At 48.9% G+C, this 27,088-nt stretch overlaps 1 protein-coding gene across 2 annotated transcripts in view; it reads left to right on the forward strand.

The window, feature by feature from the left end:
- Nucleotides 1-27,088, forward strand: part of SLC8B1 (solute carrier family 8 member B1) — a 31,168-nt gene that overhangs the window by 2,143 nt on the left and 1,937 nt on the right. For both annotated transcript variants that reach the window (XM_061169648.1, XM_061169649.1), the window contains 13 exons: nt 8,827-8,979; nt 9,076-9,128; nt 9,278-9,335; nt 9,468-9,573; nt 9,655-9,822; nt 10,792-10,899; nt 13,614-13,673; nt 13,900-14,030; nt 15,524-15,665; nt 21,414-21,535; nt 23,075-23,228; nt 24,013-24,093; nt 25,248-25,312. In XM_061169648.1, coding sequence (XP_061025631.1) covers nt 8,827-8,979; nt 9,076-9,128; nt 9,278-9,335; nt 9,468-9,573; nt 9,655-9,822; nt 10,792-10,899; nt 13,614-13,673; nt 13,900-14,030; nt 15,524-15,665; nt 21,414-21,535; nt 23,075-23,228; nt 24,013-24,093; nt 25,248-25,312 — 1,401 coding nt within the window. The remainder of the gene's footprint in view (nt 1-8,826; nt 8,980-9,075; nt 9,129-9,277; nt 9,336-9,467; nt 9,574-9,654; nt 9,823-10,791; nt 10,900-13,613; nt 13,674-13,899; nt 14,031-15,523; nt 15,666-21,413; nt 21,536-23,074; nt 23,229-24,012; nt 24,094-25,247; nt 25,313-27,088) is intronic.

The raw sequence follows: 27,088 nt of genomic DNA on the forward strand, positions 1-27,088 counted from the left end.
AAAGTGATATTGGGGGGTGGGGGTGGGGGCTGTGAGGGAGACGGAGTATTTCCAACTATTTCAGCTTGGGGGATCACAGGTGGCCTCTGTGAGGAAGGGACCTTTGAGCCAAGCCCTGAATGGAGAAAGGAAGCCACTTATACAGACATCAGAAGAAAGAACATTCCAGGTGGAGAGAAAGGCACGTGCAAAGGCCCTGAAGCAGGGACAAACTTAGTCGGTTTCTGGAGCTGTGAGGAGGCCAGAGTGGCTGGAACAGGGTGAGTGAGGGGGAGAGTGTTAAGAATGGGGATGGAGATGTAGTGGTGGTCAGATTACAAAAGGACTTATAAGCTGAGGCTAGGAGGTGGGATTTGTTTTATGACAGTGGGGAGCCAGTGGAAGGTTTTAAGCAGGGGGATGTCAAGATCTGATTTATTTCTTCAAGGGCTGTCTCTGGCTTCTCTGGGGAGAATGGATTGAGAGGGTTGAGGGTGACAGTGGGGAGACCAGTGGGAAGGCTCCTGCAGCTCGCCAGGTGATGGTGGTAGTGGGAGATAGGAAAGAAGTGGTGGGATTTGGAGGAAGTATTGGAGGCACAACAAGCAGGGTATGCTGATGGCTTAGATGGAGGGGCATGGTGGTGGAAGAAAGAGAGGCGTCAAGGATGGCTCCAGATTTCTGGCCTTAGCAGTGGGGGGGTGGCGGAGGATGGTAGTGCCACTGACTCGTATGCACAGAGGGAGAAGCAGTGGGGACGCTGGGTGAGAGCAAGGAGGCTTCCTCCCGAGGCAGGGAGGTTTGGGCCGTTGAGACAGGCCAAACGGAACTTGCATCATTCTGTTCTGATATGTGTAAGGGGAGGAGAGGTCACAGTGGATCCAGAGTGAAAACCTGAAGGCAGGAGACTGCTCAAGATGACCCCCTGCTGCAGGGGGCTGGAGTTCTCTCCTTGTATTCTCTTCGGTGAGAGAACAAACGAGTAACAAACTCCTTCCCACTTGAACTGACAGCTGAGAGTGCTTAGTGCCCACACCAACTTTCTGGGGCTGCAGAGTACCTTCATGCCCATCGTTCGAGGCAGACAGACAGGTAATTATGCCTATTTTACAAATGGGCAAGTGATTTGTGGTTACTGTGGTTATAAAATTGACTGCTGCCTCTTGGGGGCAGGAAAACGGGAGTTAACTGTGGCTTGTGTCAGATAATCTCTGAGTTATTGAGCACTTAGGTCAGCAATGTGCCTAGCTCATCAAGTCCTGTACCCAAACCCCTGAGATGAGTATGATTATCTCTGTGCTATAGGTGAGGACGCTGAGGTTCAGGGAGGGGAAGTTGGCCACGAGGGAAGTAGCAGAGCCAGGATGTGAACTCGTGGCTGCCTCATGCTGAATCCAGACCCTTCCCCTCTGGTTCACTTGCCTCCCAGGACTGACACAGGTGGCTGTCCTCCTGGAAGTCCCGCCAGCCTCTGGCCAGCTGCTGTCTGGCCAGCTTGCAGGCTGGGAAAGGCCACCCACTCCTCACCTAGGTCCTTTTGCATAGTCACTCGTTCAACAAATATTTATTGAGCACCTATTACGTGCCAGGAGCAGTGCCGCACGTGAGGGGTAAATCAGGGAGCAGATAAGCTCGGTTCCTGCCCTCATGGAGCTTATACTCTAGTGGGGGACACAGATGAGAAACAAGTCAACAGGTAAATCCACAGGATTTCACTGGGTGATGAGAACAAAACAGGGTGGTATGTGATGGAATGAGATGGAGAGGGGTAGCCGCTTTGCCTCGGGCTGTCAGGGAAGGCTTCTCCGAGGACAGAGACCCGAAGCTTTGCAAAGATCTGGGGGAACAGCAAGTGCAAAGGCCCTGAGGCAAGAGCAGAATGACATGTCACAAACAAACTTTGAGAGGCCTCTGCAACAGTGAGCTAGGGGGTGAGGGGTGAGAGAGGAGACAGGAGAGGTAATGGAGGCCAGATCACCTGGGGCTGTGTGGACCACTGTGCAAAGTTGGCCCGTTCCTAGGGGTAAGACGGGAGCCATGGTAGGATTTAGAACACAGGAGGGATGTGATCTGATTTCAGTTTTTACAAGGATCCCATTGGCTGCTGTGGGAGAATCAACTGTAAGGGCGGAGGCAGAGACCAGGCTGGCAAAGCGATCCGGTGAGATGGTGGTAGCAGCTTTGGGAAGGGGTCCAGATTAAGATGTTTGGAGGGGAAGTAGAAGACAAGGTTCTGCTGGGCCACCAGTGCCCCATGCCCTAAGCCCGGGCTGGCCCGAGTGTGGCCTCAGAGGGCCAGGGACAGGTTTGGCATCAGACCACCAGGGCCCAGTGGTTCCAGGACACTCCTTTCGGGAAAGAGGAGGGTCTGGAGAAAAATCTCCACTTAGGACAGATCTGACCGAGGCTGGACATTTAGGGCTGACCCTTGTGGGGCGGAGGTGCCCAAGCTAACAGGTGCAGGGAGCTCTTTATCTCTAGTCTCAATTTTCCCCTCTGGAAAAAAGAGTAATCAAAGCGCATTTTACTGAGCGCTAACTGTGTACCAGGCACTGTTCTAAGCACATGGATTAACTCATTTAATCCTTCATTTCAGGAGTCGGCAAACTTCAGCCCACAGGTCAAATCAGGTCCACTGCTGTGTTTCGTAGTCCAGGAGCTGAGAATGGGTTTTATATCTTCAAATGGTTGAAAAAAATTTTTAAAAGAACACTATTAAGTGACACATGAAAACTGTGTGAAATTTGAACCTCAGTGTCCATAAGTCCAGTTTTATTGGAATACAGTCATGCCTGTTTATTATTGCATGTGATACTTTCACATGACAAAGCAGAGTGGAATGGTTTCAACAGAGACCGTCTGGCCTGCAGAGGGGAAAATATTTAGCCTTTTATAGAAAGAGTTTGCCGACCCCTGCCTCATTTTATAAAGGAGGGAACTGGGGCACAGAGAAGTTACATGAGTTGTCCAAAGTCACACAGCTGTGAGTAGGGAAGCAGAATTTGAACCCAAGCTGCATGGTTCCAGAGCCCTGTCCTCATAAGCGCTGTACCACCCAGCCTTGCTGAGCAGTTGTCACAAGGCCATGGGGCCTTTGGGAAATGGCAGTGTTCATTTTCTGCTCCTGGGTTGGTGTCCTGGTGAGAGTCCTGTGATTTTTCCACCCCTTTGAAAACTTGCCCTATTGGGGTCCAGCTGCAGGGTTGGGAAAATAGGATGAGGTGTAGCTACAGGACGTAGGAGAGTGGAGTTGTAGCCCCAGGTCACATCTACAGTGCCTCTTTGGGGGGCTGATCAAATGGGGTTAAGAACGTGAGAAGTCTTTGAGAGTACTTTAGTGTCTGCAGTTAAGTGACTCTAGATGAGTGTTTGAGTTTCCTGTTGCTGCTGTAACAAATTACAAACGTAGTGGCTTAAAACAGCACACATTTGTTATCTGGAGGTGAAAAGCCCAAAATGGGTTTCACTGGACTAAAATCGAGGTGTTGGCAGGACCGTGTTCCTTCTGGAGGCTTCAGGGGAAAGTCCATTGCCATGCCTTTTCCAGCTTCTAGAAGCTTCCTGCATTCCTTCCTTAGTTTGTGGCCCCTTCCTTCATCTTCAAAGCCACCAGCCTAGCATCTCTCTCAGTCTCTCTCTCTGTCTCTCTCTCTCTGACTCTCTGACCTATGCTTCCATCACATCTCTTTCTGTGACTCCGACACTCCCACCTCCCTCTTAAAAAAACCCTTGTGATTACATTTAAAGGCCCCCAGATAATTCTGGACAATCCCCCCACCTCAAGACCCTCAATTTAATCACCCCTGCCAGAGTCCCTTTTGCCATGTAAGGTCGCATATTCACAGACTCTGAGGATTAGGACCTGAACATCTTTGGGGACCACTATTCAGCCAGGGAGGATGAACGAGGAGCTTGCGACTCCACATGTCCCTCCCAGCCCCCTCGTCCCCCAAGCCATCCCCGTACCGCCCATGCACCTGCACAAGGAGGTGCCATTGGCTGCAAGTAGGGCAAACCTGAGCCTTTTTTTTTTTTCAATCCTACTATAGTTTAATTAATGGTATTGTACCAATGTTAATTTCTTAGTTTTTAAAAATATTATTATTTATTTATTTTTGGCTGCGTTGGGTCTTCGTTGCTGCGCGGGCTTTCTCTAGTTGCGGCGAGTGGGGGCTACTCTTTGTTGCAGTGCGCGGGCTTCTCATTGTGGTGGCTTCTCTTGTTGCAGAGCACAGGCTCTAGGCACGCAGGCTTCAGTAGTTGTGGCACACGGGCTCAGTAGTTGTGGCTCGCGGGCTCTAGAGCACAGGCTCAGTAGTTGTGGCTCGCGGGCTCTAGAGCTCAATAGTTGTGGCACACGGGCTTAGTTGCTCTGCAGCATGTGGGATCTTCCCGAACCAAGGCTCGAACCTGTGTCCCCTGCATTGGCAGGCGGATTCTTAACCACTGCACCACCAGGGAAGTCCCCAAGCCTTTCTTGCTGGGCCCCAACTAACAAAATGGAAACAATTTAAAATTGTCCCGTTAATATTGGAGTTGTTTAATTGTTTGGCTTCTTAATGGAGCCAGCGTGGACTTTGATAGTGTGCATTCTGATATTCAATAATAAAGGGAGTGTGGAGAAGCACTTAACAAAACATATGTGGCACCAAGATGCCAGTGGCCAGAGTGGGTTTGATGAACACCGCTCTGTAGGTGAGGAAAACAAGGCCCAGACCCCTTAAAGGGGCTGCTGAAGGTCACCCAGCCAGCTGGTGGCAAAGCTGGGTCTCGACCCAGGGCTGCTTTTCCTCTCAGCTGACCCTGTCTCCCATACTAGTCTTACTGGTATAGGATTGAAAACTAACGGCCCACGGGCTTGTCTAGCTGCTGTGGTTTTGGTTTTGGTTTCAGTTTTTTGGGCAGTGTGGGGAGCGGTTTTCTTTCATTTTATAACTTGGATGCCTTTCAGCAGGGCATGCACCCTCCAGCTCACCACCATTGCCAGCAGCCGCGGTGGTTTTAGACATTTATATAATCTGCCTGGCCCCCAAGGCACTGAGTTTGCAACCCTTTCCTGTCCAGCCTGGCCCTTGAAACTTGTTCACAGAGGGGAAAATATTTGACCCTCTCTGGATTCCCTGGGTGTCCTTAGTGATTCAGGGAAGAGGATGAGAAGGGAATGAGATGGTCTGAAAAGTCACCCACCCCAGACTCAGAGCAATGCTGCTTTAACTCTACCACCCCTGGGCAGAGCTGGGTTCAGGTCCTGATGGGCTTCGAGGGAGGGGATGGCCAGCTTGGGGCACGGGGGCAGGTAGGCTGCAGAGAAATGCAATTCTGGAGGCCAGATTTGGGGGACCCGCCTTGCTGACTCACTCTGCTGTCAGGGAGATGGAGACGAGCTGGGCTGGGAGCATCTCCCTGCATCCTCCCTGGCTGACCCTGAAGACCAGGAGGTGGGGAAGAAGGCAGGAAGAGGAGGCTGCCCTTGCCCAGTTGAGCTGTTTCCCCAAGAGCTTCAGCTAGTAACTTACTGGCAGAGCTGAGTTTGAAACCAGCTAGCAGTGGTAGGCTGTGTGCCCTGGGGCAAGTCACTTTGCCTCTCTGTACCTCGGTTTTCTCATCTGTGAAGTGGAAACAATTGTACCAACCTCCTAGGTCTGTTTTGAAGACTGAGTTGGGGTCCAGCACAATGTGTGGCAAAACAATTATGAGGCCATACTGTGTGCAAGACTTTGGTGGGAGAGACAGACATTAAAACAAGTCTGTGATTCTACAAATAACTGGGGATTTCAAAACACGAGAAGTGCTTTGTAAAAGAAGACCGAGGGTGATGGGAGCTTATAACTGGAGGATCTGCCCTACGCTGGGGGGTGATCAGGGAAGGCTTCCTGGAAGAAGCGTCTAAGAATTGGAGGATGAATGAGTGGTGTTCTTTTGAGGGAGGTGTACCAGGCAGAAGGAACAGTGCATGAAATAGGTACGGTGGGTCAGTGTGGCATCTGTAGAGAGCCAGTAAGCAAGGGATGAGGAGATGACCTGAGGGCTCAGGGACAAGAAATCTCATCTCCAGTTTGGCATTGGTGGGAGTTCTGAGAAGGCTTGTGGAGGGGGTGGAACTGTGATTTGACAGAGCTTTTTAAAAAAAATATATATATATAATACAATATACATAACCTAAGATTCACCATCTTAACCATTTTTAAGTGTACAGTTCAGTGGCATTAAAAACATTTACACTGTGCAACCATCACCACCATCCACCTCCAGAACTTTCTCATCTTGCAAAACTGAAACTCTCCTCATTAAACAACTCCCCATTTCCCCCTCCCCCCAGCCCCTGGCAGCCACCATTCTGCTTTCTGTCTCTATGAGTTTGACTATCCAGTTACCTCACATAAGTAGAATTACATATACAGTATTTGTTTTTTTGCAACTGGCTTATTTCACGTAGCATGATGTCTTCAAGTCTCATCCATGTTGTGGCCTGCGTCAGGATTTTCTTCCCTTTTAAGGCTGAATAACATTCCATCGTGTGGATATGCCACGTTTTGCTTATCCATTCATCCACTGATGGACACTTGGGTTGCTTCTAAACCTTTTGACTACTGTGACTCATGCTGCCATGAATATGGGTGTGCAAATGTCTCTTTGAGACCTGACTTTCAATTCTTTTTGAAATATACCCAGAAGTAGATTTGCTGGATCATATGGTAATTCTGGGTTTTTTTTCCAGTTTTATTGAGATACAGTTGACCTACAGCACTGTATATAAGTTTAAGGTGTACAGCATAATGATTTGACTTAACATATATTGTGAAATGATGCCATCATCTCATAGAGATAGAAAAGAAAGAAGGTTTTTTTTTTTTCCTTGTGATGAGAACTCTTAGGAAATACTTTAACAACTTTCATGTATACCATACAGCAGGGTTAACTATAGTTATCACCTTGTACATTACATCCCTGGTACTGGTTATTGTATTTTTAATTTTGGCAGGGGGAACTGCCGTGCTGTTTTCCACAGCAGCTGCACCATTTTTACACCCGCAACAGTTGCACAAGGGTTCCAATTTCTCCCCATCCTCCCTGACTAGTTATTTTCTGGTTTTGTTCATTTGGTTTGTGTAGTAGCCATCCTAATGGGTGTGAGGTGGTATTGACAAAGCTTTTGAACATAAAGTTTGAGAAGGGGGAGCTTCTAGGCAATGCCTAAGCAAATGCATAACCTCACAAAGGCCTAATATCCATTATATAAAGAACTTCTATAAATCAATAAGAAGAAGCAAACAATTGAAAAAACTAGCAGTTTAAAGAAGGAATACAAATGGCCATTAACACACGAAAAGAGCACTTCACTGTCCTCTGGGACTTGCAGCTTAATCCTCTGGGACTTGCAGCTTAACAACAGGGAGATTCCTACTACATTGGCTGGAACCAGACTTATGGCAGCCACCCTAACCCTAACCCGGTAGGGGTGCAAGTGTAAACTCCTTTCCCATTGCTGGTGGGAGTGTGTCTAAGTAGAGCTTTAGGGAGGGTCTTTTGGCAAAATCCATCAAATGTTTAAGATGTTTCTCCCTCTGCAACGGACACTATCAGGGCCCTGCCCATATCCTTTGGACTCTACCATTTTGGTGGGCTCCTGTGGACTTCGAGTTCCCAGCATCTTTTTTCAGAATCAACCATAAGCATGGTAGGCCAGAAGTGCTGGGGACCTAGCACCTCCCTCCCTGGCAGTGCTCACCTGATGACTGATAGGAGTTGGTGTATAAATACCCCAGCTCCCTTGCCCTTGGGATAACCAGCCTTCACTGGTTGCATTTCTGTCCCTGAGTCTCTTCTCCCTCTCGGTGCTTGTGTTCTATACACCTCCCAAATATTCTGTTTACTTAGACATCCTTGTCTCTGGGTCGCTTCTGGAGGAACTCAGACTGGGATACTCTCTGACTCAGCACTTTCACTTCTAGAATTCTCTCTGACAGAATATTCTCACATGTACTCAGAGTCATGTGCAAGGAAGTTGATTTTGGTAATAATGAAAAAGTAGACACACTCAACTGCCCATCAGTAGGGAAATGTTACCTCTACTATGTATCATCCATGATGTGAAATCCTAAGACTCTACAGTGGCGGGGTGGGGGGGTGGGCGAGGTTGGTAATGGTTAAGGACAGGGATTCTAGAGCCTCAAACTGCCTGGGTTCCAACTCTGTCTCTACCACTGAGTGGGCCCTGGGGTATTGTCTTAGTCTCCTTATCTGTGTAATGGGCCGGATAATAGTACCTTCCTCATAAGATCATTGTGCAGATTAATTGAAGTACATTTTAAGCTCTTAGCACTGTTCCTGGCGTATAGAAATCCCTCAGAATGTTTTGACTTTTATCATCCTCTTCATCATTGTGTGCATCAATATATCAATACATGGCACATACGTGAAGTGGTAAAAGTTAAGTTGCAGAAACGAGCTTCAGGATGGACTCATTTCTATGAAATAAACTGTATACTAGGATGTATATACAAATATCATTAAACTGAGAAATGTCTGTAAGGGTCTGCTTCAAACTGATCATGGTAGGACATCTGGAGAGAGGTGGGATTATGGAGGGCAGGGATGAGAAGGGAGAATTTAGAAATCTTTATGTATTGTTTCTTTTTGTTTCGTTTTAAATACACCTATTCAGGACTTACTTGGGTTAGTTTCAAACACAAGTTTATTTTTAAAAATTAAAGTGTGCGGCTGGCACCTGGAGGCCCTGGGAGGCTTAGAGACCAGGATGAAGGAGGTTATCTTCACTGCTTAGGTGGGGCTGGTCCAGTCGACCACAGGGTGTCGGGCCCTGATGTCCCCCCTCCCTTCCCACAGTGTCGAGAAGTGTGTGGCCTGAATGCCTCTAACCGCTGTGACTTCGTCCGCTCCAACCCTGACTGCCGCAGTGAAGGGGGCTACCTGGACTACCTCGAAGGCATCTTCTGCCACTTCCCACCCGACCTCCTCCCTCTGGCCGTCACTCTCTACGTGAGGCCCCGCTCCGGGGAGCCAGTGAGAGGGGCTGGTGGCCCCGGCGGGACTTAATGCTCTTTTCCCCTTTCCCTTTCCGGCGCCCCAACCCAGGCTTTTTGGCTGCTCTACCTGTTTCTGATTCTGGGAGTCACCGCGGCAAAGTTGTGAGTTTGGCCTTGGGCTCATATCCACCTTATGGATAGGAAAATGGAATCCCAGGAGGTTGACATTGGGGTGACCCTGGGCTTGGGGGAAGGATGGGGGCAGGAGCCACTTATTGTGGAAACACTCACTGTTTGCCTTTTCTCCATAGTTTCTGCCCTAACTTGTCAGCCATTTCGACCACACTCAAGCTTTCCCACAATGTGGCAGTATCCTTTGTCCCGGAGGGATGGAGGGCAGTTAGGGCGGGTGGCTGGGAGACAGGGTGGCAGCTCATGGCCAGGAAAGGCCTGGGCAGGCTGGAGCCCCTGCACTGAGGCCCCTTGACACGCTCCCCCCATGGCGTCACCTTCCTGGCGTTTGGGAACGGGGCACCGGATATCTTCAGCGCCCTGGTGGCCTTCTCAGATCCGCGCACAGCCGGCCTGGCCTTTGGGGCACTGTTTGGTACGAGAGGCCCCGGCTAGGGTGGGGTGGGGCAGCAGGAGGGGGCGCAGGGTAGACCAAGCTTGGCATCCTCTCCTCCAGGCGCGGGCGTGCTGGTTACCACCGTGGTGGCCGGTGGCATCGCCATCCTGCACCCCTTCACAGCGGCCTCGAGGCCCTTCCTCAGGGACGTCATTTTCTACATGGTGGCCGTGTTCCTGATCTTCACCGCACTCTACCGCGGCAGGGTCACGCTGGCATGGGCCCTGGGTGAGCAGCCACAGGACCAGGGCGGGGTCATCCCAGGGCTGATGGGTGGGAGGCGCGGGGGGACGGGAGGGAGTGGTCAGCAGGGCACAGAGTCACCTTTGGTTCCAAATGTTGGAAACCCTACTCAAGGTGGCTTGAGTGAAAAAAGGGGACTCGTGGTTCGGATAACCAAAGAGGGCAGGGCAGAGTCGGGGTGATGTTCTGAATTTTCACAATTTCAAATTTTAACAAGCAGTACGGCCAGCATGCTGATTGTGGCCGTCAGGGTCCCGGCAGCATATCCATTCCATCCAGATGGTTCAAATGACATGAATGGCGGGACAATTCACAGAGGGTTAAGGAAGCCAACGAGGGGTGCTGAGATGCAGAGACACCAGGAACCAGCAACAGTGGGAGCCCCTGAAGGGGCAGAGAATGGGGGGCCTGGAGCCTGCTGGGGGCTACAGGCCCAGACCTGGGACCACCCAACATGAGTGACAGTTATGGAGGGTCACAGGCCCTGCCAGAGACAGGGCACCACAGCAGGGAGGGAGCCCGGAAGAAGTGCCTCAGACCCTCCCCTACTGCCTTCTGTTTTGGTGTCAGGGCTGCATGGGTGGGCCCAGGGCAGCCAGAGTTCAGGGGATGCAGTCTGCAGGGCTCAGCCTCCCAGGCCACAGAGCAGGACACCGACCCTTCGCACTTGAATTGTGTCCTAGAGGCCACTGTCTATACCAGGCGTTACACCCACCGTTGACTGCCAGATCGGTGGTGGGGAGGCAGGGGGTGGAGTTGGTAGGAAGGGAAGATGGGCCAAGGAGGGCAGGGGAGGGGGCGGGGCTCCAGGAAATGGCCATTTGCCTACTGGTGCTGGGCTGGGCTTACACAGATAGCCACCGCCACCAGGTGCCAGTGACAGAACTGGCAGCTCTTGTTCTCTGGGCCCTGTGGCCAGGATGCCACTTGGTGACAGCATGCCCTTGTCTGCAGGTTACCTGGGCTTCTACGTGTTCTACGTGGTCACTGTGGTTCTCTGCACCTGGATCTACCAATGGCAGCAGAGGAGATCCTTGGTCTACTCCATGCCAGGTACTCCAGGTGAGGTCTGAATGGAGCCCCCAAGGGAGGACCAGTGGGCCTGGCGCCCTCCTTGCCCTTCACTGCTGCCTTGTGTCTCTTGAGGCCTTTGCCAGTGCCCATCTCCTACTTTTTCTACTCATTCTACCAGGGTCCCACCTCTGCGCTTTTGCTTGTGCTGGTGAAGCCTCCTCATCACCTGCTTGTCCAAGTTCACTAGTTCTTCATGCTGCTGCCTGTTGCTGGGGCACATCTTCCTAAGAGCTGTCACCGCTCGTGTCCAGGAATGCGCCCCCTACCGTCGGGGTAAAATCCAGATGCTTCCATATACGCAAATACTTGCACACACATATCCGCAAACACACACTTCCACAAATACATATACAACACGCACATACACAACATATACATATATAAATACACATTCACAAATACATACACAACCCGCACTTATATACAAATACGCGCATAGCACACACTCACAAATACACACACATATACAATATATATACATGTGCTACATACATGTACACAAATACATGCACAACACACATACTCAAATACGTGCACCACACACATGCAAATACATGCGCACACATATCCACAAACACACACATCTACATCCACAAATACATATACTACACAAATATACACACACAAATACACATATGTACAAATACATATATGGCATGCACAACACACATATAAATACACCTGCACAAATACATATACACATAGTCCACACATGTACACAAGTTCATATATAAACATGCACACACATATACAAAGACAACACACATATCCAAATATATACACAGCACATACAATACACAAATATAAAATACATACACATATATACAATTTATTGAGTAAATTATCAGTAATTGTCAATAATTATTAAATTATCAAATTCATTCTTTTCAGTAAGACTGTAAGGTAGGGCCTATTGTATTATCGTCTTTTTGGGTGAGGAAACAGACTCAGGGAAGCCAAATTCTTCCCAGGCCATAGGTACTGGAGGGAGGCAGAACCAGGACTTGACCCTTGTTCCCCAGACTCCAAAAGCCATCCCCCTACCCACAATGCCAGAGGTCACAACTGGGAACCTACAGACCACCTCTTCTGTACAGAAGTGTTGTTTTTTTGTGGTGTGACCAGTGTGTTCTTTTAAAAAATATTAGGCCAAGATTTAAAATGAAAAGATTTTGTTTTAATTTTTTAAATATTTATTTATTTATTTTATTTATTTTGGCTGTGCTGGCTTTTGGATGCGGCATGCGGGCTTCTTAGCTGCGGCATACACACTCTTAGTTGCGGCATGCAAACTCTTAGTTGTGGCATGCGGGATCTAGTTCCCAGACCAGGGATCGAACCCGGGGCCCCTGCATTGGGAGCGTGGAGTCTTACCTACTGGACCACCAGGGAAGTCCCTAAAATGAAAAGACTTGATATAAATTGTGACTTCTCTTGAAACATGAGGCCATCTGGTCCTCCATCCCTGCCTGGCACAATGACTAGAGCTGAATGGGGTTTCCCCCTTAGGACAAGGTGTGGGTCCCCAGTTTGTCCCAGTCCCCACCACTCTCTGTCGTCAGCCCCAACACGTGGAGGTGGGTTGGTTGCAGACCTGATTGGAAAACCAGAATTCCGCCACCCAGCCTGTTTCACTTGGTCCCATGACGTGCTTGGTCCCTTTCAGCGTGTGAGCCTGAGAACCTTGCACTTGATCTGCTGCCATTTGTGCTGGGCCTCAGCTTTCTTCTCCAGACTCATTTCATACCCCAAACTCCATGCCCCAGCTGTGCAGGGCTACCCCCGCGTCCCTGAACACGCTATGCTCCATCTGGCTGTCTCTGGGCCTTTGCGTGTGCTGTCCCCTCTCCCTGGTGTGCCCTTCTTCTGAAAGACTTAAGGACTCAGCTTGGAGGGGGCTCTGCAGAGGCCCCCAGGTGTCCCTTCTGGGCTTGTACAGCTTCCAGACTCTCCCCAGCGCAGCCTTTATCTCTCCATTCTGTTATTAATTTGCTTGTATTTCTGTCTGTTGGACTGTGAGCTTCCAGAGGGCCAGACTCTATCTCATTACCTCTCAAATCCCTGGGGCCCTGACATGGGTGCTGGTGACTCCTCCTACAGGAAGTCTACCATGATTTTTCCTCTCCTCCCCTCTTTATCAACTGAGCCTTCAGAGTTCAGCACATATTACCCTGTGCTGTCTTTTAAACCCATCATAGGCTTCCAGGCTGGAACAGAAGGGGAAAATGAGGCCTGGAGAAGGATCCAAAGTCACACAGAGGCAGAATCAGGACAAGCACTCCTCACTTGAGAAAGGCCATTTTCCTTTTAGGAAGCCCTTCTTTACAGGGCTCAGTCCTCTAATCATTCCCAAGGACTCCCGAGAAAAGTTTCAACTGGAAAAGAAAAATATGATGGGTTCCAAATTCTGAAAAGTACAAAATTGAAGTCAGTAGATGTTTCAATTATGTCTTCAAACACCCTTATTAAATTTAGCATTATGGCTGCATCATTACATTTGAAAATGTTTTGTGAGTTAGACTTCCTCAATCTGTAAGAATTCCCGAGCGTGCAGGGTGATTGCTGAGAAATCCAAAATACAGAGGGCCTGGACACTTGCACCCTGAAAACTGTCCTGTCCCAGAGGTGCTCTACCCTACAACAGTGGTGGGAGGGTCTGGGCGCCCCAGCTGGCTCATGGGAAACTCTCCTCTCTCCTACAGAGATGCTCTCAGGTTCCGAGGAGGATCGGGTGTCTTCTAATACCAACAGCTATGACTACGGTGAGTCCAGTGCCCTGTGCGTGGCTGGGATGGAGAGGTGGGGAGATGGGGCCATCCAGGTCCCACCTCGGCTAAGCTCTGGGCCGGGTTTGCCTGCACCCCTACCAGGCCCTGGGCTTTTCCTTCTTCCCAAGGGTTGGGGGGACTGGTGGGAGGGGGAGGGAAGAGGGTTTCCCGGAGGCTGAGCCAGCCATGGACAGCTGCCCCTCCTACCTTGCACCCCCAGGTGAGGAGTACCGGCCGCTGCTCTTCTACCAGGAGACCACGGCTCAGATCCTGTTGCAGGCCCTCAACCCCCTGGATTACAGGAAGTGGAGGACCAAGTCGGTGTACTGGAGGGTCCTCAAGGTGTTCAAGGTAAGGGGGGACTCTGAGCCAGGCTCCTGGCTTCATGACAGCACAGGACAGTTGCCCCTCAACCTTCTCCAGAGCAATGAGGGGAGGGTCGGGCTCTGCTGAGGACTTGATGGGGAAATAGATGAGCTGGGACTTGATGAGGAAACTGAGTCATGGAGCATAGCTGGGGCTCTGCCCCACATGGAGGAATGAGAGCATCTTCTTAGGGACAGAGAGAGAGGAGATGGGGACCCCTCCTGACCAGGTGAGGGCAGGGAACTGGGACAGGGGAGGGAGTGGGTCATAGTCCAAATGAGGCCGAGATTGCTCTTCTCTGATCCCCACTGCTTCCCTGAGCTAAATGTCTCCTGAGGTCTCGATGTGGGCAGGGGTATCCAGGCTGGTTTACATGAGGCACAACTGCAGCTGCCTTCCACCACCCAGACCGAAAAAGTCAGGGGTCTCACCTCACAGCCCTCCAACGTGGATACCTCTTAGGCCTTCTCAGACCCAGGGGGTAGATAATGAACTATATTTATACCCCACAGTGGCTCTGGCTACATCATGACCTTGGGCAAGTCACTTCATCTCTCTGAGCTGCAGTTTTCTCCACTGAAAAATGGGGATAATGACAGTACCTTTCTTCTGGAGTGGTTGTATTAGTAAGTTATCGCTGCAACAGTGCTGTGTTACAAACAACCCCCCAACATCTCATTAACATATGATGACAATATTTATTCTTGTTCAAGAGCCTATAAGTCATCTAGGGTGACTCTGGTTGGTGGTTCAGGTCTGCCCCCCCATCTCATTCTGGGGCCAGTGGGAGAGTGCTCTTTTCTTGGCAGAAGAGACCAAGGCAAACTCTCCAAGCACGTTTTATGCCTCTGTTCACATCACATTCACCAACAGCCCACTGGCCAAAGCAAGTGACATGGCCAAGTTCAACATCAGTGGGACAGGGAAATATGTTCTGCAGACTCTAGTCATTTGACAAAGTGTGGGGATGTTTAATTCTGTTACAGGAAGGGACTGAAGAGTTGGGAACCGTATCCAGCCTACTACAGTGATTGTGACAATTTAATGAACTAATATATGTAAAGGGCTGACTCTGTTGCTTAGCATATAGTAAGCACTCCGTAAGTGTTGTCAGTGGTTTAGTTACCGGCTAAAAACACAAGGTGTGGGGTTAGTCAGAGCTGCCCCTCTATCCTGGTTTCATATACCCTTCTGTGTGGCTTTGGCAAAGTTTCTTAACCTCTCTGAGCCTCAGTTTCTTTATCTGAAAGGTAGGAAAATTAGACTTCCTATTCACAGCGTTGTCAGGATTAGCAGTTGGGGTGCTGTACTAGCCCTCGGTGTGTGGCAACGTGTTACAGCAGCAGTAGGAGGCTAATCCAGGCGCTTGGGGGCCTGCACACAGTGGGTGCTCTATTAGCAACAGCCTTGTTCTTGAGTAGCTGAGCTCAGGGTGGGGCAGCCGAGCACAGGCCTCCCTGGCTTCCCACACTTGGCAGCTACCCGTGGAGTTCCTGCTGCTCCTCACCGTCCCCGTCATGGACCCCGACGAGGAGGATGGGAACTGGAAACGGCCCCTCAACTGCCTGCACCTGGTCATCAGCCCCCTGTTCTTGGTCCTGACCCTGCAGTCGGGGGCCTGTGAGTATCCCCTCCCCCAGGCCAGCCCACCTCCCTCTTCCCCATATTCCCGAGTTTTCTTCTCAGCCACACCAGGGGACCCTGGGCCAGAGGGGCAATCCTGGACATACAGCCGGTGTTTAATGTGTGCTTGTGCCATGAAGCACACCAGCCTCCCGCAGTCACTTGGTCCAGGCCCGCTGGCTCCAGATGGAGGCTGGACACTGGTGGCCCTCGGACCAAGTCCAGCCCTCTGGCTTGTTCCCTTGCCTTACACAATTCGCAGATTTCACGTCAAAATCCAGGGCTGGGCTTCTCAAGAAGGTCTGGGCCACATTCCTGAAAGTAAAATTGGCTGGAGCTGAGCAGAGAGGCACCCCCCCACCACCACAATGCGGGTGCCCACTCACTGATTCCTCACAGGCCCCTCCATTGCCTACTGGGTGACCTGGGTGGGTTACTTCACTCATATGTGTGACCTGGCCGGTCCCCACTGGCACTGAGTCTTCCCCCGCCTGCCCCAGGCTTTCCTTTTCTGACCTGCTCTGGCTAAAGCAATGCCCAGTCTTGTTGGGTGTCTTCTAACTCCTGCTACCTAGGTTCTTCCCGTTCTCTGACCTTAGTATCTCATGCTGCGCATTCCTCTCTCTGTCATCTGGGCTCCTGCCCCTCAACCCAGGGGCATCTCCTGGAGTGGAGGTAGGGCTCTGGTAGCAAATGCATAGCTGGCTGTGGCTTTTTTGCTAAAGAGTGTCCGGATGAAAAGGCTGCCAAATTCTCTGTGTTTCGCCTCCATTTTATGGGAGGACACAGGCACTGCGGGAAGGAGCGTCCATCAGGACACAGTGTGGACCCAGAGCTGGGAAGGGCGCCCCCTACAGGTGCCAGCTGTCTGGTTCATTACGGCCGGCCTCTCCAGCCTGCGGGCTGGCTTCACCATCCTTGTGGCTTCTTAAAAGAAGGGCTCCCAAGCGTTAGTCATTCAGGAACGATCTTGATTTTTCTCTCACTCTAAACTGTTATATTTATACTTAAATCAGCTCTTTTTTTTTTTTAATTTATTGGAAAGGAATCTGTATCATCTGCATCAGTAGGAAACTGGCATCATTTCCAATACATTTAAGGTATTTAAATTTGTTACAGTGAGAGACTTGAAGAAGGAATCCGTTTCCTGAGATGTGATTCTATGATATGTAGTGTCTTGTCCACCTGCCCCAACACCATCTAGTGGTGGCTGGTCCAGGCTAATGCATTTGTGACCCCGCTTCTGGGCCGAGCACTGGATAGAACCCCCAGACTGTGGGAGTAGCGCAGTTATGCATGACGTACATAGCAGTTTATGGTAAAAATGGGTCATTTTAATACTGACACAGTACTCAATAATCTTGTAAATGTCCCATAAAAAAATGTCAGGGAATAGTTCAAGTAGAATTTCAGCTTTGGGTGCTGATGGTGGAGCTGAAGCTTCTTCCCTGAGTCTTAGGGAGATGTGTTGTTGTTCTTTTCTGGTTTACAAGACCAGGGTAATGAAATATACTACAAAGACTCTTCATTTTAGGAGATTATTTTCAATGATGCCGATTACTAGTATTAATACTAGAATTAGAAAGAAGTATAAAATAGATGCTAGCTTTCCAATGATGTTGAAGGGGTGTTCTACAGGTTGTCCTCCTGTAGACAATTCATGTTAGTGTTAATAGGTCTGCTACTAGTACTCAGTACAGACACTGGCTAAGAGGTTGGAATGTTATACTTCGTTGCTTGGATATGTGGAGTATTAGGATAAATGCTAGGATTAAGATTGAAATGACTAGGGCTGGGACTCCTCCTAATTTGTTGGGGATTGATCGTAAGATTGCCTATGCAAATAGGAAATACCATTCTGGTTTAATGTGTGGTGGTGTGTTGAGGGGGTTTGCTGGGGTCTCCTAGTAAGTTGGGTGAAAATAAAATGAATATTAGTAATGCTAGAACTAGTAGTAAGGCACCTAAGTAATGTCTCTAATTGTACAGTAGGGGTGAAATGGAATTTTATCTATGTCGGATGAAATTCCTGTGGGATTATTAGGTGCTGTTTTGGGAAGGAATAGTAGGTGGACAGCTGCTAGTGCTGCGATGATAAATGGGAGGATGAAATGGAAGGCAAAGAATCGTGAAAGAGTTGCTTTATCTACAGAAAAGCCGCCTCATTCATTCGACAAGTTTTGTCAAATGTATGGGATTGCTGAAAGAAGGTTGGTAATGACTGCCCCTCCTCAGAATGATATTTGTCCTCATGGTAATACATAGCCTATGAATGCAGTAGCTATAACTGTGAATAGCAGAATAATTCCAATATTTCATGTTTCTAGGAAAGTATAGGACCCATAATATGGGCCATGTCCTACGTGAATAAATAGGCAAATAAAGAATATGGACGCTCCATTTGCATGTATATACCGAATGATTCATCCATAATTTACGTCTCGGCAGATGTGTGTTACTGATGAGAAAGCGGTTATCGTGTCTGATGTATAGTGTATTGCTAGGAACAAGCCTGTCAGGATTTGTAAAATTAAACAAATACCTAGTAGAGAACCAAAATTTTATCATGATGAAATGTTTGATGGGGCTGGAAGATCAATAAGTGTGTTGATAATTTTTATTAATGGGCGTGATTTTCATATGTTGGTCATTAGTGTTCTTGTAGTTGAATAACAACGATGATTTTTCATGTCGTTGGACATGGTTAGATTCCTTGTAAGAATAATGATAACATACATTTATTTATTTTGAGTACTAGTTTTGTAATTAGTTTTGTGGGGTTTTCTTCAAAACCTTCACCTATTTATGGAAGACTTGGGTTGATTGTGGGTGGTGGTGTTGGTTTTGGAATTGTGTTGAATTTTGGTGGTTCGTTTTTAGGTTTAATGGTATTTTCGATTTATCTAAGGGGAATACTGGTAGTATTTTGTTATACAATGGCTGTGGCTACTGAACCCTGAAGTTTGGGTTTCTTTTTTTTTTTTTAACTATTTTTATTTATTTATTTATTATAAATTTATTTATTTATTTATTTATGGCTGCGTTGGGTCTTTTTTTTTTTAGTTTTATTTATTTATTTGTTTATTTATTTATTTGGCTGTGTTGGGTCTTTGTTTCTGTGCGAGGGCTTTCTCTAGTTGCGGCGAGCGGGGGCCACTCTTCATCGCGGTGCGCGGGCCTCTCACTGTCGCGGCCTCTCTTGTTGCGGAGCACAGGCTCCAGATGCGCAGGCTCAGTAGTTGTGGCTCACGGGCTCAGTTGCTCCGCGGCATGTGGGATCTTCCCAGACCAGGGCTCGAACCCGTGTCCCCTGCATTAGCAGACAGATTCTCAACCACTGCGCCACCAGGGAAGCCCTGCGTTGGGTCTTGGTTGGTGCGCGTGGGCTTTCTCTAGTTGCGGCGAGCGGGGGCTACTTTTCGTTGCGGTGTGCGGGCTTCTCACTGAGGTGGCTTCTCTTGCTGCGGAGCACGGGCTCTAGGCACGCGGGCTTCAGTAGGTGTGGCTCGCAGGCTCAGTAGTTGTGGCGCACGGACTTAGTTGCTCTGCGGCATGTGGGATCTTCCCGGACCAGGGCTCGAACCCGTGTGCCCTGCATTGGCAGGCGGATTCTTAACCACTGCGCCACCAGGGAAGTCCCGAAGTTTGGGTTTCTAATAAGACTGTTTTAGGAATACTTCTCTCAGGACTGATTGTAGAATTTTCAACAGTGCTATATGTTTTAAAAGATGAAGAGGTGGAAGTTTATTTAAGTTCAATGGGCTAAGAGATGGGGTTATTTATGATACAGGTGATTCTGGCTTTGTTTAGCGAGGAAGCCATAGGAATTGCGTTATATAGTTATGGTACTTGATTGGTAATTGTTACTGGTTGATTACTGCTTATTGGTGTTGTGGTTATTATGGAGTTTGCTCGTGGTAATTAAATAAAATTATGCTTAGAGTAAGGGTAATGAGGAATGATAGGAAATATAGTTTGATTAGACCTTTTTGGTCTGAAACTAGTGTAGAGAATTTAATTGAATAAGGGAAGTGGTGTTTGATAAAACTCTTTCTAGTCAGATTAAGTCTAGGAGAGAAGATGCTGATTTTTGGCTTGTTGATAGATTTAAGTAGGGTGGTAGGCAGTGTATGATAGTGGGAAAATACCCTACAAGGTTGGAGAATTGGAAGGTGCTTGAGGGGTAATTAAATTTTAAGTTTTGTGTAGTAAGATTAATTTCACGTGCTAAAGTTAAAGCCTAGGACAGTCACTGTGAGGGCAGTTAATTTTAGGTAGAACAGTATGGTTATTAGGGGAACTGAATGTTGCTGGAGATAATAAATCCGGCAAAAATGCTTCCAGTTAATAAGCATTTAATAGAATTAATCAGGAGCGGGTTATTTTCATTGATTAAAGTTAAGGCGGAGAAGCGAGGGTAGAGATAGAGAGCCCTGCCTGGGGGCGTGCTGTGTCCACCAGCCAAGCCTCCCAATCTCACTGCCAACCTCCATCCTCCCTCTCTAGGCCACCCCCAGAGCCATCTTTCTAAAGTGCCACTTTTCACATGTTGTGGTCACTCCTCCACTCTGAGACCTCCATGGCTCCCCCATGCCTCTTGGAAAAAGCCTATGTCCTCCAACTATCATTCAAGGCCTCTGAGACCCTGAGCCAGCCACCTTCTCCAGGCCTTTTTCTGCTATTGATGACACTAACTTGCTCAATTCCTTCCCACCCATCTCTTCCCTCTTCCTGTAGAACCCTTGTGCCCCTCTCTGCTTATGACTCAGCTCACATCCTCAGCATGCCAAGAAGTCCTTCCTGACTATGCCATGCCCCAGCCACCTCCTGAAATTCGTCTAACACAGGACTGGGAAATACAGAGAAAGGACCTCTCACCCAGGCGTCAGGTTCCAAAGCCAGCTCTATAAGTAAAAGTCACATCCGTCAAAATTACCCCCTGAAAATCTCCCACAGTGTATTGTGCACACAATTTTATATATTCAGCCTCCTCATGTAATCCTTATGCCCACTGATGTTTGCAAGCCCATGAGCTAGACTAAAGAAAGAACAAAAGGAAAGTCTTGTTACATGTGCCTGGGCAGTTGAACCATCCATTGCCTTTGAGACTAGTGGTGAAAGGATGGTATGTGGAGAATTCTAGAGTGTTCTGCCTGCCTGCAGGGTTTCCTCCCTTCGGTGTTTTTATATGAAGCCTCTGGAACCTTCGTAACTTTATAATGGATCGGTTTGCGGAGTAGACTTCTCAAGAGAGCCAGAATCAGTGGGTAAGGTTGTATTTGACTGTACAGTTCATCTCATGGAGCGATGCCCATCCATTAGTAATGCATGGCTGGAGGGTGCTGTCTTGAAGCTCAGTTGGACCAAAGCATCATGGTTGATTAGTGATGTCTGCCATGGGCACGGGAAAGGATAGTGTTGGTGAGTAGTCTTAGCCATTCCCATCCTAGTTCCACAACAAAAGGCTGGAGAGTCTGTTTTTCATGTGTTTGTCTTTTCTTTCCAATGTGAGTAGCTTGCGGGCAGGGGCTGTGTCTTTAATTTCTCTGTCTCCCTGAAGTGTCTAGGACAGGGCTGGGCACATAAGCAGTATCTACCCTATATCCAAACAGTCGAATTTTATCTGTGCATTTTATCCATGGGTCTCCCCTCCACAGCATCTCAGTCATTCTTAGGGGACTTCCAGGATGAGGCGCCAAGTTGAAGCCACGGAGAGTACCAGCTCCCTTTCTCGTCCCTCTGCAGATGGCGTCTATGAGATAGGTGGCCTCTTTCCCGTCTGGGCCGTGGTGGTGATCGCAGGCACAGCCTTGGCTGCAGTCACCTTTTTTGCCACATCCAACAGCGAGCCCCCCAGGCTTCACTGGGTAAGAAACCTAGGCTCTCCAAGCTGGGAGAGGGGACACTGAGGTCTCCTGGGCAGATGTTCTGGGACAATTTGGCCGCTCATCACTTTCTACCATGACAGGTCTTTAAAGCCACTTTTAAGGAGTTTTGTGCCTGTTCAGGGTTCACCTCTTTTGGTAACAGCTTTATTTTATTGAGCTGTAATTCACACACCATACAAGTCACCCGTTTGAGGTATACAACTTAATGGTGTTCATTATATTCACAGAGCTGTGCAACCATCACCACAATTTGAGAGCATTTTCATCACCCCACAAAGAAACCCTGTACCCAGTGGCAGTCGCTCCCCATCCTCCCCACCATCCCCTTGCCACCACGAGTCTGCTTTCTGCCTCTCTCGATTTTCCTGTTCTATATATTTCACATACATGGAATCATACAATATGTGGTCTTTTATGACTGCCCTCTTTCCCTTAGCAAAATGTTTTCAAGGTTTATCCATGTTGTAGCATGTATCAGTACTTCATTCCTTTTCATGGTTGAATACTATTCGATTATACAGATATAGCATATTTTGTTTATCGATTCATCCATTAATGGACCCTGGGTTTTTTTTCCCACTTTTTAGATATTATGAATAATGCCGCCATGACCATTGGTTTAAAATTTTTTCTGTAGAAATAATTCTTTCATTTCTCTTGGGTGTATTCCTGGGAGTAGAACTGCTGGGTCAAATGTGAACTGTATGTTTACCTTTTTAAAGACCTACCAGACTCTTTTCCACCATCCTAACTAGGAAGCACCTGGGTTCCTAACGATCACATTCCAGTGATGGAGTTGTTTGGTCTTTGGGGGTGTTTTTTTCCCGTTCTGTCACCTCTGCAGGATGTTAAAAAATTTTTAAGTAGTTTGTCCAGAGACCTTTTCCTCAAAAGTTTACTTAATTTTTTTTTTTTGTTACTAATTATTGCTTTTAAAAATTCTAGTTTTTATTTTCAGAAACTCTGAATGGATGTACCAGCCCAAAGGAAGTTGAATTTTCAGCCAATTGATTATTTAGAGAAATGGTCTTAGGCAGTGTTTCTTACTAGTCTTTGAAGTACTGACACATGTTCCAAGGTGGATGCACCTTGAAAACATGATGCTGAGTGAAAGAGGCCAGTCACGAAGGACCATGTATTGTGTGAGGCCATTTCTATGACATGTCTAGAATAAGCGAATCCAGAGAGACAGAAAATAGAGGAGTGATTGCCAGGGGCTGGGAGGAATGTTGGGTGGGCTGGGGAGTGACTGGTCATGGGTATGGAGTTTCTTTTTCTGGTGATGAGGTGGCATTTGGTCCATAGACTAGAAATCTGATGAAAGCTATGATGAACTCCTTTTTGACAAAATGGTAATACTGATCTAGCATTTTATTGAGCACTTAATATATGCCAGGCTCTAACTGCTTTGCATCTACTAACTCATTTTATGCTCATGAGAACCTCACGGAGTAGGTACTGTTATTGTCCCATTTTATAGCTGAGGAACTAAGGCTGTGTCCCTGTTCCCTCCCCCAGCTCTTTGCTTTCCTGGGCTTCCTGACCAGCGCCCTGTGGATCAACGCAGCTGCCACGGAGGTGGTGAACATCTTACGGTCCCTGGGTGTGGTCTTCCGGCTGAGCAACACCGTCCTGGGGCTCACGCTGCTGGCCTGGGGGAACAGCATTGGAGGTGACTTGGGGCCGGGTGGGCTTCTAGAATGAGCACAGCCACCTCACTGCTTTTTGCTCCTCCAGACAGAATTGCATGTGGGCAGGGGCGTCCTGGGCATCTGCCCTCAGCAGGCGCTCAGTGCCTGTCATTTGGAGTGACCATCATTGGGCATCGGGGTGGGATGGCCCAGACTGTACCTGAGCTGGGAGGCTCTGTAGAAGCCCCCAGCCTCTTCCCCACTCTCTGATGCATGGACACTCAATGGCTCCCCAGACTTCAGGCAGGACATGGAGCTCATTGCAGCCAACCAGGTGGAATGTGTCCGTGGGTGTGCAACATGGGTACACATTGACTCATACATACAGATATCCTTCTCTAGCTAGAGCTGCCAAGTAGGGTTGGTCAGGTTGTACACTGCCCAAGAGCATCCTGACAAGGGATCAGGGGGCCCAAAGTCTAGCTCTCCTTCCACTCACCTTTTTGGGCCCCTTTTCCTAATTTGCACCGAGGTACTGTGTGTGCTAGCAGCAGATGGGACATGGGTGAAAGATTGGTGGTGGCATGTCACACCCTCAAAGTTGCCCCTGGTGGAAAAGAGGCAGGTAGAAGGAATTAAGGAGGGAATTGTGTCTTACGGGACGATGTGGCCTCCCATAGCACCCAGCCAGCTAGTGCCAGAGCCAGGCAGACTTTCATCAGGGTTTGTTGACTGAATGACTGTGGGTAGAATGAAGGAGTGAATGAACAAGAAGGGCCAGGGGAAGCCTTGCACAACTCAAGGCCTTCTCGTGTTTCCACACAGATGTCTTCTCAGATTTCACGCTGGCCCGCCAGGGCTACCCACGGATGGCGTTCTCGGCCTGTTTTGGTGGCATCATCTTCAGTATCCTTTCTGGGGCTGCCCTTCCCTCAGTGCTGGGAGCCAAGGGTGTGCTCCGTGCCCCCCCACCCCACCCCGCCCCGGATTGGCTTTCACTGGAACACCTGGGGCAGGTGATGCGGCTGCTTGAGCTCAGCTTTTTCATCTGTAAAAATGGGGATATTGAGAGGACTGATCTCATAGGTTGTTATAAGGATTGAATGAGGTGACAGAAGTGCTTTGCACCTGGCAAACAGCAGTGATGGCAGATATTCGTCTTGTTAGGGCAGAGGTATTATTAGTAGGTGCCCACACACTAAGCTTGTGGAAGACCCCTCCCTCTTGCTCACAGATGTCATGGTCTGTAGATGTCAGGGTTGGCAAACTTTTTCTTAAAGGGCCAGAGAGTACATATTTTAGGTTTTGTGGACCATAGGATCTCTTTTGCAACTCTTCAACTCTGCTGTTGTAATGTGAAAACAGCCATGGGCAATACATAAACAAATGGGCGTGACTGGGTCTCAATATAACTTCATTAATAAAAGCAGGCCTTGGGCCGGATTGTCCTGCAGGCTTTAATTTGCCACCCCTTGGTCTATATAGAAAAGGCAGGGTCAGGCCGCCTGGGGCTGTGAAAAAGACAGGGCTTTGAATCTGGACAGTCTTGGGTGCCTGTTTCAGCACTGCTGCATGCCAGCTGTGTGACCTGTGTGCAGCATGCCTCCTGCTGTCTGTCACTCCCAGGTGCTCACTGTGACCCGCTCCTGGCTTTAGGGCTGTGGCTTCTCCTGACCACAGCCCTAAAGCCAGGTTGGGGTGGGAAGGACGGAGCCCTGGCTGGAGCAGTGTCCCCTGAACAACCCCTAGAGGTGGCCCCGAGACATGCTCCGTCACCAGTCTCCCCAGTGGACCATGGGTGGTCACTTCACCTCGCTTCCCATTTCTCCATCTTACCAGGTACCAAGCGTTTCTGCACCTCCTGCGATCCTTACAGACTGAGGCAAAATGTGCACTGGAGACTCTCTTAGAGGCCCTAAAACTGGATAAGGTCTCCTCAGATAGGGTGGCTTTTGGGGGGAGGGGGGAGCACAGCCAGAGATCAGAAGGAAAGCCAGTGGGCTGTGTGGTCGGGGTTATGGAGCGTTATGTTCTGGCAAACTTCCTGAGCTGGGCTGCAGATATCCTGGTGGGCGTGGGGCTGGGCTGCCTGCTCCAGATCTCCAGGGGCCACGTGGAGGTGGAGGTGAGTGGCCAGATGCTTCTGCAGGGGCCTCCTCATAAAGCTCTCTTCTCCTCCTCCCCTCTCCCCCCTCCTCCCTCCCCCTCCTCCTCCCCCTCCCCCTCCCTTGTTCTCCCCCTCTTCCCGGTCCTCCTCTTCCCCCTCCCTCCTCTGGACCGGAGACCATTCACATCTCAGTAGATGACACTTACTGGGGAGAGGACTTGTCTAAATTTGCAACGTGTCTGATTCGTAGAATACCTTAAAAACATTTTGCATATAGGGTTAAAAAAGGTATTCCTTGCAAGGTCACAGAGAAATTAAGATGTAGCTTTGAGGGAAAGGGGCAGGAAGGCCCAGGATTGGGGTCTTGGTCTCATCACTGAAGTCTCTTGCTATGTGACTTTGAATGAATCAGGACTCTGAGGATCTTTGAGCCTCACTTTCCTCACCTGTGAAATGGGGTTGATGCCTCCCCTACCACCACCACCACAAGCTTCCTGGATAAGCAGACATGAGGTAAGGGCCAGGCTGAACACCTTATCCCACCACTGCCTGGAGGGGACAGGCTGGGGTGAGAGAGAATGTTGGCAACAGCCCAGAAAAGGGGGGATCTCCATAGATTTGGAGAAGTTCTGAAATGCACTGAGCAGCAGAGTTTCTTTGGGTTCAAGGGCACCCAGGAATTTCCTGGGAACGCGTGAGACCTCCTGACCCAGGCGTTCCAGGGGCTGGGGGCTGGAAACCTGCATTTTAAACATGCTCCCTGGGGACCGATGAAGGTTTGGACACTTGAGAAACAGGTTTCCAACAAGGTTGAAAACTCAAACACTACTTCAGGGCAGGTAAGCAAATCGTGTGGGTGACTCAGGTGGGCCTCCTGTGGCCAGATAATCCAGCTTTTCCAGAGAAGAAATCGAGATTCCTAAGTGAAGTTTTCTCTTTGGAAATGTTGCACAGGGCCAGCAGCACCCTGTGCAAGGCAGAGTCAACCCAGATTCGGGCCCCAGCTTTGCATTCCCAAGGACTTGGATTCAGAGGCCAAACCAGAGAAGGATGGAGACGGGGAGGGGATGTGGCCCAGGGGATGGTTTTAAGGCTAATCGCGTGGAAGCACTTGGAATGTGCAGCTGAATGATGGCGTCGTTAATGGGAACAAAGTCGCCCACCTCTTTCTCCAAGAGGCAGCTAGTTCTTGAACAGACTCTTGCGGCTGACTTGTAATTAACTGGCAGCAGGGCCGGCCTTTCACAGTGGCCACGCCCATAAGCAAATAGCTACTTAACTCTTGAAAAGTTTGCTTTTCTAAGGGGTAAACACCCTGTGTCTGCAAATTTTGTTTATACTCTTAACAGGTTTAATAGGTTCCTTTCATTCTCGATTTTCAGGCGGCTCCTGATAATGAGGCTTTAGGGGTTGGCCCCCTGAGGGCCCTACTTCTTTTCTCTGGCTCCTTGTGGAATGTGTGTGGGGGGGTATGTCTGTCTGTCTGCATTCCACTGCCTTTGTTTGTGCTCCTGCTTTTAATTGCATAAGACATAGGGCATCATGAGAGGTCATAGAAGGATGTCCATGGCGTATTGTTGGCTGAAAAACAGGTTGCTCTTAAACACGTACCTATTGTATGGTCCCATTTGTGGTTTCAGAATGGATGGACAGGCCTGTATGTGCACACGTGTACCCACACATCTGTGTGTACATGTATCATTGCATGGGGAGACAGGGTAGGGTATGAGCTTGGACTTCGGACTTGGGCTCTGTCACGTACTACAGTTGACCCTTGAACGACGTGGGAATTAG

The sequence above is a fragment of the Eubalaena glacialis genome, chromosome 15 (assembly GCF_028564815.1).
Source record: "Eubalaena glacialis isolate mEubGla1 chromosome 15, mEubGla1.1.hap2.+ XY, whole genome shotgun sequence".
NCBI classification, from domain to species: Eukaryota; Metazoa; Chordata; class Mammalia; order Artiodactyla; family Balaenidae; genus Eubalaena; species Eubalaena glacialis.